This window comes from Camelus dromedarius, chromosome 7 (genome assembly GCF_036321535.1).
Source record: "Camelus dromedarius isolate mCamDro1 chromosome 7, mCamDro1.pat, whole genome shotgun sequence".
NCBI lineage: Eukaryota > Metazoa > Chordata > Mammalia > Artiodactyla > Camelidae > Camelus > Camelus dromedarius.
The window spans coordinates 84,527,484-84,539,974 of NC_087442.1; the positions used below are offsets into that span (position 1 = coordinate 84,527,484).

Consider the following 12,491-nt stretch of genomic DNA (forward strand, 5'->3'; position numbering starts at 1 on the left):
ACTTCCTGTCCCACCCAGAGGTGGCGCGGCACCAGCCTCCTGCTGTGTGGGGACAGCAGCACAGCTGGACTCGGGCCTGCAGGTCCTACTCTGACCGTCACATCAAGTGCTGGCAAAGAGCACAGGCTCGGGAGCAAGGATGCCCCAAGTCAGATCCTGATTTTGCTGCTTGCTAGCTTGAGACCTTCGCGAGTTACTAGAACACCCCAGGCCCCACTTTCCCCTTACGTAAAATGGGCTGCTCGGGGGATTAAATGACTGCAGTCCACATGGAGCGCTTTGGATGCAGCCCAGGGAGAGCCTCCGTCACTGCTGTGACTGTTCATTTCCTCCTGAGCGTCAGCTCCACCCTCTCTTCTCCACCTCTTCTGCCATGACCACCCTGTCCTGCTACACTTTCCACAAAAGTCTGATCATGAATATACCCACGTGGCGCTCTTTGCTTTTGTGATGAAGCTGGGCTTGCGTGGCCCTGGGGTGGTTCCCCCCTCTGCTCCCTCCCCTCCCGGCTCCTCCCTGCCCCTCACCCCTTCCACAGTCCTCAGTGTCCCAGCCACCTCTCACGGGCTGCTCCCCTCAGACGGTCCCCAGGACATGGTCAGGCTCTCACAGCACGGGGCCCTTGGGGTGAGGTGCGGGCTGGCTTCCTCACTGCTGACTTCCCTGGACTGGCACGTGGCTGGCACACTGAGCCCACTTTGCTGGTCCCCGTGTGACCTGCACAGCAGCTTCTGGGTGTCGGGTCCCTCAGCCCGCCTGCTCTAACCCACTCCTTTCCTGCTGCGCATCTAGCTCTGTGTGCATCTGTTTTCCTCGCCTGTTTGTAAGTTTGGGGAGATAACATCTGTCTTCTTTATGTATGTGCATTTCATGTGTTATCTGACGCTGACATAAATGCCCAAGAAATAAAGCAGTGAAATGTCCAAAAGTAGATGCATGTGCATTGCTGGGACAGCAACTTTTGGCTTTATAATGACATACCATGAAGTGGTCATTTAGGTCGATGAAGTTCCGCTGTGATCTTTTATGCAAGAATGTAAAATAAATTTTAAAGATAATCCAAATAACTGCGCTGTCTGGTCATCGGCTCTGCTGTGTGGTTCTGGGCATCTCTCTGGTGTTCTGTCTGGGGGTTTACGTAGGTGTGTGCTTTGCAGGGGGGTCAGCTCCTAGGTGTCCTCTCTGGCCCTGTGGATGGAGGCTGGCGGCCGAGTCACCACCCTCTGGCTGAGCCTGGAATCTCACGGTTAGGAGTCCTGGCCTGGAGCACAGGAAAGCTGGAGTGAGGGAGCAGACCTGGGGAGAGGGCCAGGCCCCTGGGCCCAGGTGGGAGATTATGCACTTGAAGTTGTTCAGAACAGTCAGTGTCACCCTCCCGACAGCTGAGCAAGGCTGACCGATGACAGCTCCTCTTCCAGCCCCTCCTCCAGAATAAATTTCATTCTCTCCCACCCCTGCTCATCCGTCAAGACCACGTTATAATTTGTCAACATGGGTTCCATCACAAGGCCCCTAGAACCAGGCACATGTGGCCGGGATGTTCCGCGACATCTCGGGGCATGGCTACCTCCCTTCCCTCACCTGGACGTGTCTTCCCTCAGCTACTCACATGCCCTGACAGCTCTTATAACTGTGAGCAGTGAGAACACCTAGGGCTCTGTCAGATGCATTTAGACCAAGCTAAGTATCCTTTGAAAAGTGGATCCTTTGAATGGAATGGTTTTTGAAGTTCATCCTTACTAAGTTTTGTTACGTGAACTAGGCGTCGTGTGGTGCTGACGGAGCTGTGGTTTCTTCCTCAGAGCCTCTCCCTTCCCCTCGTAGCCACCTTCACATCTCACCAGGGCCTGGCCAAGGATCTGTAACTTACATCGTCTCTCTGAAAACTCAGTTTTGTGAGAACTCAATCCGCGTTAGGGAATAAGAAAGCTCTGTGGTCCCAAAGACTCGGGACAGCGTTAGATTAATCACAGCCTGGATCGCTGACAGGTGCGGGGCTCTGAGATGCCCTAAAGGAAGAGCCTGGCACAGCAGCTGTGTTCTCTGATCTGAACTGATAACAGCATCTCTTGGATGAGAAGATTTTACAACATTTTTGTGCCGTCAGATTATTTTGGGACTTACTTGCTTGCTTATGTAGCAAGAAAGAATGGGCACACATTCTGAAGGTCCCGAGTCACTCCTAGTGAGTGAGCGCCACCTGTGTCTCCGTGAGCCCGGAGCTTAGGAGGTGATCATCTCTCTGACGAGTGAGCACCTCCTGGGCCTGAGTCTAGAGTCCACTCTCACCACGCACAGAAGGGCATCCCTGCTCTCCCAGCCCCACCCTGGTTTCCTCCCTAGGCCATCTCTGGCTTTTTTGTTCTTTTCTTTTTCCTTTTACCTGGGTGATATACGATACAATTTTATGTGTCCTCTTGGCAGTTTAGCTGGGGCGAGAAACTTGCATAACAGTGCTGAGCTCTCCATCAGTATTTGGAGAACTTCCCAGGAGAGCCCGTGCCTTTGTGAATCAGCGAGGACATTTATAAGGCAGTAAATCCCCCTTCAGAAATGGCAGCAGGTTTAGCTTCTGGTCAGCCACTAAGTATTCCTGGGTAGTTCCACTTCTAGCTTTTACAAAGAACATTGTTCACTACTTCGGGAAATAGACACTAACCCAAGAGCAAATTTCTCTCTTTACAACTGAGGAAATCATTATTTTCCTTTCCCTCCGGGGACAGATACTGCATCACTACAGCTGTTCAAGTGCCGTGGGGTGTTTCTCTTGTGGAATGCGGCTCTGTCACAGACAAAGGCTGCCAGCTGCAACGTGACAGGACTTCAGATGAGGGTAAACCAAATCAAAGTGCAACTGACAGAGCAGTGGATTCAAACAGCAGGTTGAATTTGTGAGTAATGTCATACAGAGAACTATCTTGGAAGACTTTCAGGCCCGGGAAACTCAACTCAGGCACATTGGAAACTCACCCCTGACAGGGGCCCGGACAGAGCTGAATTCGTCCTGCGGCAGGCACTGCCCAATCCGGGTTTTTGTTTTTAGCTCACGTTGTATTAGACTGATTTTGAGGGTCACAGAAAGTTCCAATTATGCAGAGACTCGTGGTCAGGGAGATGTGAATGTTAAGATTGCAAAGGTGAGAGGGGAAAAGCTCGTGTACAAGAGAAGACCCAGAACAGGAGGTTCTGCTCTAAGGGATGAGAGTTGGTATTGAACTAGAATAAGACAAGGTTGCAGCTTAGGTGTTAGTCATTAATCCACCTTTAATTAGTCAGAACATGGGGGAAAACGGAGAAGTCAGCATCGGGTGGGCACTGGGGCCAGAGGCGGGTGCTTCCCGGAGGTCCTGCAGCGGGCTGGGGGGAACAGACGGCAGAGCCCCACCTTCAGCCACAGAGACGAGGGGCAGAGAGACCACCTGCCTAACAAAAGCCAGGACTGAGAGCTGACTCCACGGAACCATAACCCCAGTTCTGTGTTGGGCAAAATTTGCCAAGACTGTGTGTCCCATCACATGAAAAGCCACTTCTGTACAGCTGCGAATTGACACAGATAATCAGAGAAGAAATGCTAAGTCTCTGGGCGCTCTCTGGTGAGCTGGGACTTAGCAGCCAGGCAGGAGGAGATGAGCCCGGCTGTGCAGGGTTCTGGGCGCCCCGCCCGAGGTGGGACGCAGCCAGGGCATGGCTCTCACAGAGCTCAGCTCCCAGTCTCCAGTAAAGAAGTAAAGAAACCAGATCTTCCCAGGTAGCAATGCGTGTTTAAAAAAATAAAGCAAATTCAGCAAGGTAGTAGAGGCTGCCTGGGGTGGAGGGTGATACCTTTGGTGACCCTTCTGCCTTAGATAATCAGAGAAGAGACTCAGGAAGAATTTCTGGGTTCAGAGGAGACCTCCAGGTATAATTCTACATTCCAGGAAAACTACTCAGAGCTAACCACCTCCTCCCCGACATCAGCCGCTGAACTGGGCTGCACAGCGTCCCCCCCAAATTTCCAAATCTATCCAGAAGATGTCAAGACAAAATCCGCCTCGATGTAGAGGTGACTCGTGTCTTTCAAGACAGAAGGTGATGTGGAGTCAGGCACGGGGCAGGAGGCCACATGAGGATGGAGGCGGAGATGGGAGGGATGCGGCCGCAGGCCCAGGAGTGCCTGGACCACTGGAACTGGCGGGGGAGGCAGGAGTCTCGCCTAGAGCCTTTGGAGGGCGATGGCCCTTCTGACACCTTGACTTCGGACTTCCGACCTCAAGGTTAACTCCTGTTGTGGGAACCGCCAGACTGGTGGCGAGTTTTGGTAGTAGCCCCCAGGAAACTAAGACATTCACGCAGAGAAATACCAGCATCTTCAGGACACTGCAGCGTCTGGGGCACACGGGCCCGACCAGGACCAGCATCTAACAACATCTAACTGAGCGTGTAACCGCTCAGTTCCGTGACCAGGCTTATGGTGTGAGAGTGACAAGAACCAGGGGATTGGCAGGGGTCCAAGAAGGTGCTTTCCCACTCCCAGGGTGCTGGGAGCCCCCAGGGGCTGTGCTGAGAAATCGACCCCGGCCAGAACTAGAGCAGTGCTGGGCTGTTGTCTGTTATCCTGGGAGACAGCCCCCCGCCAGGCCAGCCTGGTGGAGAGCCCCAGTTCCGGGAGGGAGCCTGCCTCAGCCAGCACCCCTGACCCAGAGGAGCCCGTCCTGTGGTGTCCTGGGCAGCGCCGGGCCAAGAGACACCCAAACACGTTTGTGTTACAAGTCACCTGCCACTTCTGCTCAGGGTTCAGTGGGCAAGTCCAGAGCAGACTCGGGAGTAATTCTGCAGGGTGAACTGCACTACCGACCTGGGGTGAGGGGAGCAGCCAGTGGCCCCTGCCTCCCTGGTCCCCGCATGCCCCTCAGCACCCCCCATCAGCCCCGGTACCCGAGGGAGCTGAGGGGCATGCCCACGGATTCCTTGCGTTCTACTGAGTGGAGTACCCACTGACAGAAGGAAACAGAATTTAGCAAGTTGGGCTGCAAATAATGGATGCAGTGCTGAGATCCAGAGGGAGAGGTCTGAGATGAAGAATGTCCGTATGAGCAGCTAAATTACCCGGCTTATTGCTATGGTCCTGTCCTCAGCTCACAGGTGGGGCCATGCCTGCACCCTCAGCCCCACCCTCGCCCTGCATCCGGCTGCCACAGGCGGACATGTAAGGAGCCCCAGAGAAGCAGCAGAAGCACCTGTCCACCCGGGTCCCCAGCACATCAGGCCCCAGAGCCAGCACCTGCCTGTCCACCCAGCCACTCTGTCACCTGACAGCCTCGGCCTGGTTTCCTGGCCTTGTTGTCAAGTCCCGACGGGGTGAAAGCCACATCTCCTCTGCCGCAGATCACCGTAGTATTCCACGGGAAGGTTGCCAGGGAAATGGGAACGCTAACATCAGACCACACTGAGGCCACCCAATAAAGAGACAGTTGTGCGAACGTAGCTGAACAGTTAGATTTTTGGTGTCCAGCGGGACAGGCAGTGATCTGATGTGAAAGATGATCAATTCAGTTGATCCCAAGTAAAGAAGAGTGTATGCTGTGTACACGTTGTCCATGCACACACACTCTCTCGACAAGCTCCCGGTTATCCCAGCGTGGAGAACGTAACTTGATTTTCCGGTTGTCTTGATTTCCTCCTTGCGGCTCTTCTCTGGGTCTCTCACTAACAATCGCGTCACCCCAGGAGATGAGGGCGGGAGCCGCAAGCTAAGGCGGTATCTGCCCTGCTCCCAGAGCTGGCCGCCTGCTCCATGTGCTCCTCCGACTCACCTTCGTGATCTGCACGCACCAGGTGAGCAGGTGCTGGGGGCCGATGCTGTCCTTGGGCTCACGGACGTGGTCCAGGAGGCAGCCAAAGGGCATGAACTGTGTGATGAGCTGCACCGGGGAGGCCAGGCGGATGCCCAGCAGGCGGCACGTGTGAGGACTGTCCACACTGGCCATCACGTAGGCTTCCTGCGTGAGGAGAGGAGACGGCGTGTCAGAGAGGCTCCCCAGGGTGGCTGAAGGGATGGCAGAGCCTTTCCGGGTATGAAAGACAAACATGATTATGAGTTTGGAAGATGTGCTTGTGGAGGACAAGGTAGCCCTGGTGCAGGGAACAGGAACCCCGCGGCTCCCAAGCGCTCTGTGGGTGACACCCTCCAAGTGCACGTGGAGTCGCTTCACGGAGGGACCCAGGCAGCCTGGCCACCGGCAGAGCGTGGGCTGAAGACCAGGCCTGACGTCTGCACGTCTGGGCACTGCAGAGCCCTTAGGGACGCCACCTCAAGGCCAAAGACGCTGGAGCTGAAAAAGTTGGCAGGGCCAGCGGGGATCTGCACTTGGCCCTGCACCCTGACGATGAAGTGCCCACCGGCTCCGGAATCCTCGCCGCGGGCACTGTGGAGGGCGAAGGTGACAGCTCCCGGAGGGACCCTGGGTGCCTCTGCCAGGTGCACTGGAGAAGCCATTTTGGTGACCCAGGTTCCAGCTCTGCAACAGACAGGACACTAAACCTACAGAGATGACAGACTCTGCGGGCTGCCAGCACCCATCTGCAGGGCTGGCCTGTGTGGCCCTGCCTCAGTCTTGGGATGGGAGCCCTGTGCAGCCCTGCAATTCCGGGGACTGTCACGGCAGGGGCCTTTGTCCGACACGGGCCCATGACTGCAGACTTCATTCCGACCTGCTAGTCTTGGGTGGAGGAAGCTGATCTCATTTACAACCATGAGCACAACCAGGCCTCTCTCGTCTGACTGGGAATTAGGGAGTGCTCTATTTCAACCCATAAATTCCACCTCTTTCCACTTTTACACAGATGCCAAAGGGACCACCGTGTTTCCAAGAGAAAGTTCGGGGGCGCCCTGGCACGTGTCACCGCTGCTGTGGCCGCGGTGTGGGCTCTCTGTGCGGAAGCAGGTGCAGCCTGGGCCAGGAAAAGGCACCACAGGGCCCCGAGGTGACGGTGAGACAGACAGGTGGGGGGCCTGGGGGCGAAGGACTCATGGACATGCCCCTAAATACAAATGTGATGATGCCGTTTCTGGCCTTAACCTTTCCCCTGGCCTGGCTATTCCTGGGGAGCCCCCCAGGCCATGCAGCGCCTCACTTTCCGCAGGCCCCTCTGGTCATCGTCCACTCTGTGCCCCGTGCCTGGCTTAGGCCCTCACTTTCCCACGAGAGGGCCTTTGGGACGGCCTTCCATCTCCTCTTTCCCTGACTGACTTCTCCTCAGAGTGGCCTCCCAGACCCCCAGTCTGGCATCTCGCAGGTCCTCGGGGGAGCAGGCTCACCACTGCCTGGGACTGTGTCAGCTGACTTCCTGGGCCCCTCCGGGCGCCCTGTGTGAGATGCAGGGAGGTGGGGCTTACTGCCTCGACTTCCCCACGCCTGCTCCCGCTGCCCCAGCCAGTGCAGTGAGCACTCTAGTCGAAGGGCCTGGAACTTCCCTTCTTTAGTCATTCCAGGGGAGCCTAACACAATTCTAAGCACATAAATGCCTCAGAAATGTCACGGTTGAAATACACCAAAATCACACAAAGCCGGAAATTCAAGGCAGTCAGAGACCGAGCCTCTTCAACTAACAGAAGAAACCCCACAGCTTTGATGTCTGTCGTGTTCGGACACTTCCTCTCAGGCCTTTCTTCGGCCTTTCTCCTCCCCTGCAGTCTCACAGCATTGAAGAGGAGAGTAGATGTTTAACAGCTCAGAGTCTTCGAGAAGGACTGTTCAAAAAGTTAGGCCTGGAAAGGCTCACAGGTGGTCTCCCCTGAAGCCATTATTCATCTGAAGAGGCAAGTGAGGCCCAGTGAATGCCAACTGGATAGAGACCACAGGTCTTACATCGGGCGGGGGCGGGGGCGGGGGCGGGGCCCACCCCAGGTCTCCTCCCCTCCAGGCCGTCTCCCTCCTGGTCCCCCCAGCTCACCCCACTCGCCTGTGAGGCCTTGCTGAGTGCTCTGCTTTATGGGCCGCCAGAAAGCTCCAGACCTAATGACACACGCAGAGAACATGTGTCACCTGTTCTGCACTGTCTTTCTCTTGTCTACCCTAAATTTAAACTGGAAAGTCTATGGGAAGAGAAATGGGCCGTGTGATTGCCAGAAAAGCACAGATCACGTCTCTGCCTGGAGTCCAGGAAACAGTACAACCGTAACGCCAGAGACATCCTCTGGCTCTTCCTGTTTTCTCAAGATCTGATTGAGGTTTGGAAACACCTTGTACTAATTTTAGAGGGGAGGAAGATCTGCAGAGCAGAGCAGTCTGAGCGGCGCATCTGCTGTGGGGCCGTGAGGGGCTGCCCTGGACCTGGGAATCAGGGAGCAGAGCTCGGGGCGTGGGTGTCGGGCCACACAGAGCCCACCGGAGCCCTGCCAGGTCCCCAATCCTATGAAAATCTGGTCAAGCAACAGAACTAGGTCATCTCTTCTGCACCCCCAAGCCCAGGCACAACGGGTGCTGTTCAAATGGCAATGGGCACCACTTTGAGAAGCACTTACTCTCTCATTGCCAAACGCTCTTCCGCTGGTGCCTCCCCACCTTAGATCTACACCTTCGAGTAAACATCACTGTCTCCTTTTGAAATAATAACAGGACAGCCTATGCGATTAGATGAGGGAATATGTCAACCAACCTTACCCCAAAGAAGTGTATTACATTATTGTCAGGAACTTAAGAAAAAGACCTTTTCTTCTAAACTCAGGAATAAGACAGGGATGCCCACTCACACTACTCATCAACCTGTTGGACTCCAGGCATGGTCACGCCTGGGCCCAGAGATGCGACTCACCGCGGCCACTTAGGCGCTGGGAGGGATGAGGCCGGTGACGGCGACACAGTCCTGTCGGGCCAGCGTTGGATGGCCAAGTGTCTCCGGGCCACTGCGCGGTTAACAGCCGCCACCACGACCTCAGAGCCCTCGCTGGCCCCCGGCCAGCAGCGCTATCTGCCAAAAGCACCAACTTCCCCACGAAGTCTCCAAAGTTTGGTCAGGACACGAGGGACTCTGGACGCAGACGCCTTGCACAATCTCCAGCCCAGCCTTCTCTCCGGGCCCCGCGGCGCGCCCACTTGGCGCCAGTCGCCTCGGCCCAGGAATGAATGGCCGGCGCGGGACACTCTGGACACGTGGCCCCAACCGACCCTGTCGCCCTTCCGACCATCGCCCGTGGGCCACCTGTGCACGTGGGTAGAGCTGAGGCGGCTTCCTTGGGGGCGAAGCCAAGGCAGATTGGGCTGACGCTGCCGCCTCCCAGGACTGTCCAGAGACCTGCACAAAGTGCGGCGGGAGGCGGGCGGGCCTGGTGCAAGCACTCCCGGGTCCCTGTCGGTCTTACCTGGCTCCGCGGAGGCTGCGCTGACTCCAAGAAGCAGGACCAGAGGGCGAGCAAGTCCAAGAGGCGCTGCAGCCCGCACGGCCCGCGCCTCGGTGCCACGCTCGGAGGGCCGGAGCGTCTGTGCCTCGGGATGCTGCGGCCCGCTGGGCCAGTCGTGCATTCACACTGACAGCATTTGTGATCTAGATTCTCCCAGAATTTCAAAACTATTCATGTGCCTGCCTCTTCTCAAAAGCGTTCATTCGTCAAAGGGCCCAAGGACAGGATGGGCAATTCCCAGCCTCTCACCATGAGACCTGGTGACTTGCACACTTACCAGCACGTGAACAGGAATCTGACCTACGGCAGAGATGAGATGCTGTGGGCAGTAACATCTCTCCGTTACCTTCTAGGACCTTATTTCCTTTAGGCCTGACCTAATTTAATTTCTCCTATGGCTCCTAAGCCTCTGCGTTAAAGTGAATTTTCACAACTGTATACTGTGACGCCCTCTGTTCCTTAAGAGAATGAAAACATTCAAGTCTTTTATTTTTTTAATCAACTTTAACTATACTGTGTACCGAGCCAGCATACTTAGCAAAACATTCCCTCTATACATTTCTAAACTTATGACTACTTCTGAAATAATGACGTTACTGATATAAATTTGCTTGGAAGAGTAAAATACGCTAAAATTCCAAATTTACTGATAACACTAATTAAGGAAAATAGGAAGTAATGAAAAGGGCTCCGGCCTCAGAAACCGGATCTCAGTCTATAGTCTCAAGTCTGACTCCTTAGTTGTGAGACCTTAGGAACTGGCTTCACCTGGAAACACTTTCTCTTCTGAAAGAGAGAGAGCACTGCCCTTCCCTCCCTGCAAGGTGGCTGTTCAGGTAACATGAGGTAACAGTACCTAGCACAGTACCTGACACGAAGTGTTCAGAAATAGTTTGCTTCCTTCATTTAACACAAAGGACACACTCACATGGAGAAGTTTAGGTGTAAAGGAGCCTACACTTCCACAACTCTGCCAGCACTAAATACGACGTGTAGCTCGTTCTAATAAAACAACAACACCGTCACCCCCATTCCACGAGCGCTTCTAAGGGATCTGGAGCCAGACAAGGGAGCCCGCACGTGGTTCTGCAAGAACTCCATCAGGGCTGCATACACACTGAGCACTAAAGCAGTAACAGGGAAAGTCCACAGTCATTGTGCGAAAACGCATGACTGCCTTTATGCTAGTACTGGAGCTCACGCGGGGTAAAAGGGGGGAAAGTCAAATTAGGCCCAACTCCAAACGACTCCTGAAGAAATCAACACAGCGATGCTGACTTACCTTTCCTGAAACGCCAACAGTACCACCCCAAAATCCATTTAAAAACTTCAAGATTGAAACATTCCACACCAACACTGGTGCCGCTTCGTGCGGTTTAGAAAGCCTGTGCAGGAGAGCACCCCTGGCAGCAGGGAAGGTGCTGAACCAAAGCCGTTTGCGGTAAACGCACACGAGGGGGGCAAACAAGATGATGATTTAGGGGATGGGCACACATGCCGCTGTGAAACCCTTTCCAGACCAGAGCCGCCGCCATGAGCATCTTAAGGAATTCGCGGCTTCACAATTCGACGTCAAGGGAAGGTCGCGCGGCCAGCACAAGGAGGTGAGGAGAGCCCGTTCCCGTCCTAGGGGCCCCTGAGTGCCGGGTTCCCGGCCTCCACCCTCCCCGCACGGGCCCCTCCCCCACTCCCCGCGCCCCGCGAGGGCCGCCCAGGACAGGGCCCTCCCGCGAAGCGCCGCGAGCAACGCCCCAGTCCGAGCGGCCCGGCCCCGCCCGACACCCCCGGCGCGCGGACGGCGGGGCAGCCCCTCCGGGGTCGGGGCCGGGCTCGGGGTTGGGGTCTCGCGGCCGGGGCCGACGCCGCAGCTGCGCCCGCCGAGGCCGGGCGGGGGCCCGCGCGGGCGGGCGCGGCCGGCACCCGGGGCGCGGACACTCACCACACGACGCCGTGGGAGCCCTCGCCGACGTAGCAGGTTGCTGGAGCGCGGCCCCCCGTCGCACACCTGCCCGCGGACCGCCTCGGGGCGCGCGCCCGCCGCCGCCGCGCCGGGCACTGAGCTCCGCGGCCGCCGCTCGGCCAGCGCCGCGCTTCCCGGAGACACCGCGCCGCCGCCGCTGTGGAAGGGAGCAGGACCAGCAGCGCTCGAGAGACCTGACGAGCCGCCGTCAGCTCGACCAACTGCCGCCTGCCTGCCTGCCTGACGAACTGCCCGTTGGGCGGGCGGAGGGAGGGGCGCCGCTGAGGAGGGCGCTGGGGCGGGGCCGGAGCCGCAGAGTGCGCGCGAGCGCGGATTGGCTCCCGTGGCCCCGGGGGCGGGGCTGCGTGCTAAGGGAGGAGACACGTGTGTGTAAACTAGTGTCCCCTGAGATTTGAGAAAGAAAGAGTGGGTCCATTACAGAATATTGAATATAGTTCCCTGTGCTACAGAGAAACCTCTTTCTTCCCACCCTTTTTTCTTCCTTCGCTCTCAACATCATCTCCTGCCTGCCCTTTCCTTCTTTCCTGATGTCATAGCCCAGTGCAAGTGGAGGAGAAGGAGGCAAGCAGTTCACAACTCTCTGTAGCATGATCAGAGGAGGACGCTCCGAGGTGGAGACATTTAAGCCCAGATCTGAAGGGTCAGAAGGAACCAGCCAAGTGTGGGGTGTAAGGGACAGAGAATTGCAGGTGTACAGAATGGAAAGACTACCGTGGATGCACTCCAAGAGATAGCAAATGGGGGAGGGGGAAATGGCAGATGAGGTTATAGAGGGGCCAAAGCCGGGAAAGGCCATGGAAAACCTCACCTGAACTGTCCGGGGAAGAGGGTGTATTCCATGGCTTAATGAGAAAAAAAAAAAAAAAAAAAAAGAGAAGGAAGGGTGAGAAGAAGAGAAGGAAGAGAGAGAGAGAGAAAGCGAGCAAGCAAACAAAGCAAGCAAGCAGAACCAAGATGAGTCCTGAGGCTGAGAAGGTGAGTGAATGAGAAATGGAGAAGCTGGATGAGCCTGAAAGAACGTGTCTGGACTGCCTCTCTCAGCTGAGGCTCTACACCTAGATTTTGGATCCTGTCAGCCTCCTCTTCCCACATACTTATTAGTTCATGTAAGTGGAGCTATTTCTGCAGCAC

General features: G+C 56.0%; 1 protein-coding gene across 1 annotated transcript in view; it reads right to left on the reverse strand.

Annotated features, from left to right (window-relative positions):
- Nucleotides 1–12,200, reverse strand: part of LOC116153933 (uncharacterized) — a 44,042-nt gene extending 31,842 nt beyond the window's left edge. Inside the window, exons 1-3 of the mRNA XM_064487389.1 lie at nucleotides 12,169–12,200; nucleotides 11,319–11,700; nucleotides 5,793–5,978 (exon numbers count right to left, since the gene is read on the reverse strand). Of these exons, the coding sequence (XP_064343459.1) occupies nucleotides 5,793–5,978; nucleotides 11,319–11,700; nucleotides 12,169–12,200 (600 nt within the window). The remainder of the gene's footprint in view (nucleotides 1–5,792; nucleotides 5,979–11,318; nucleotides 11,701–12,168) is intronic.
- Nucleotides 12,201–12,491: the final 291 nt, after the last annotated feature.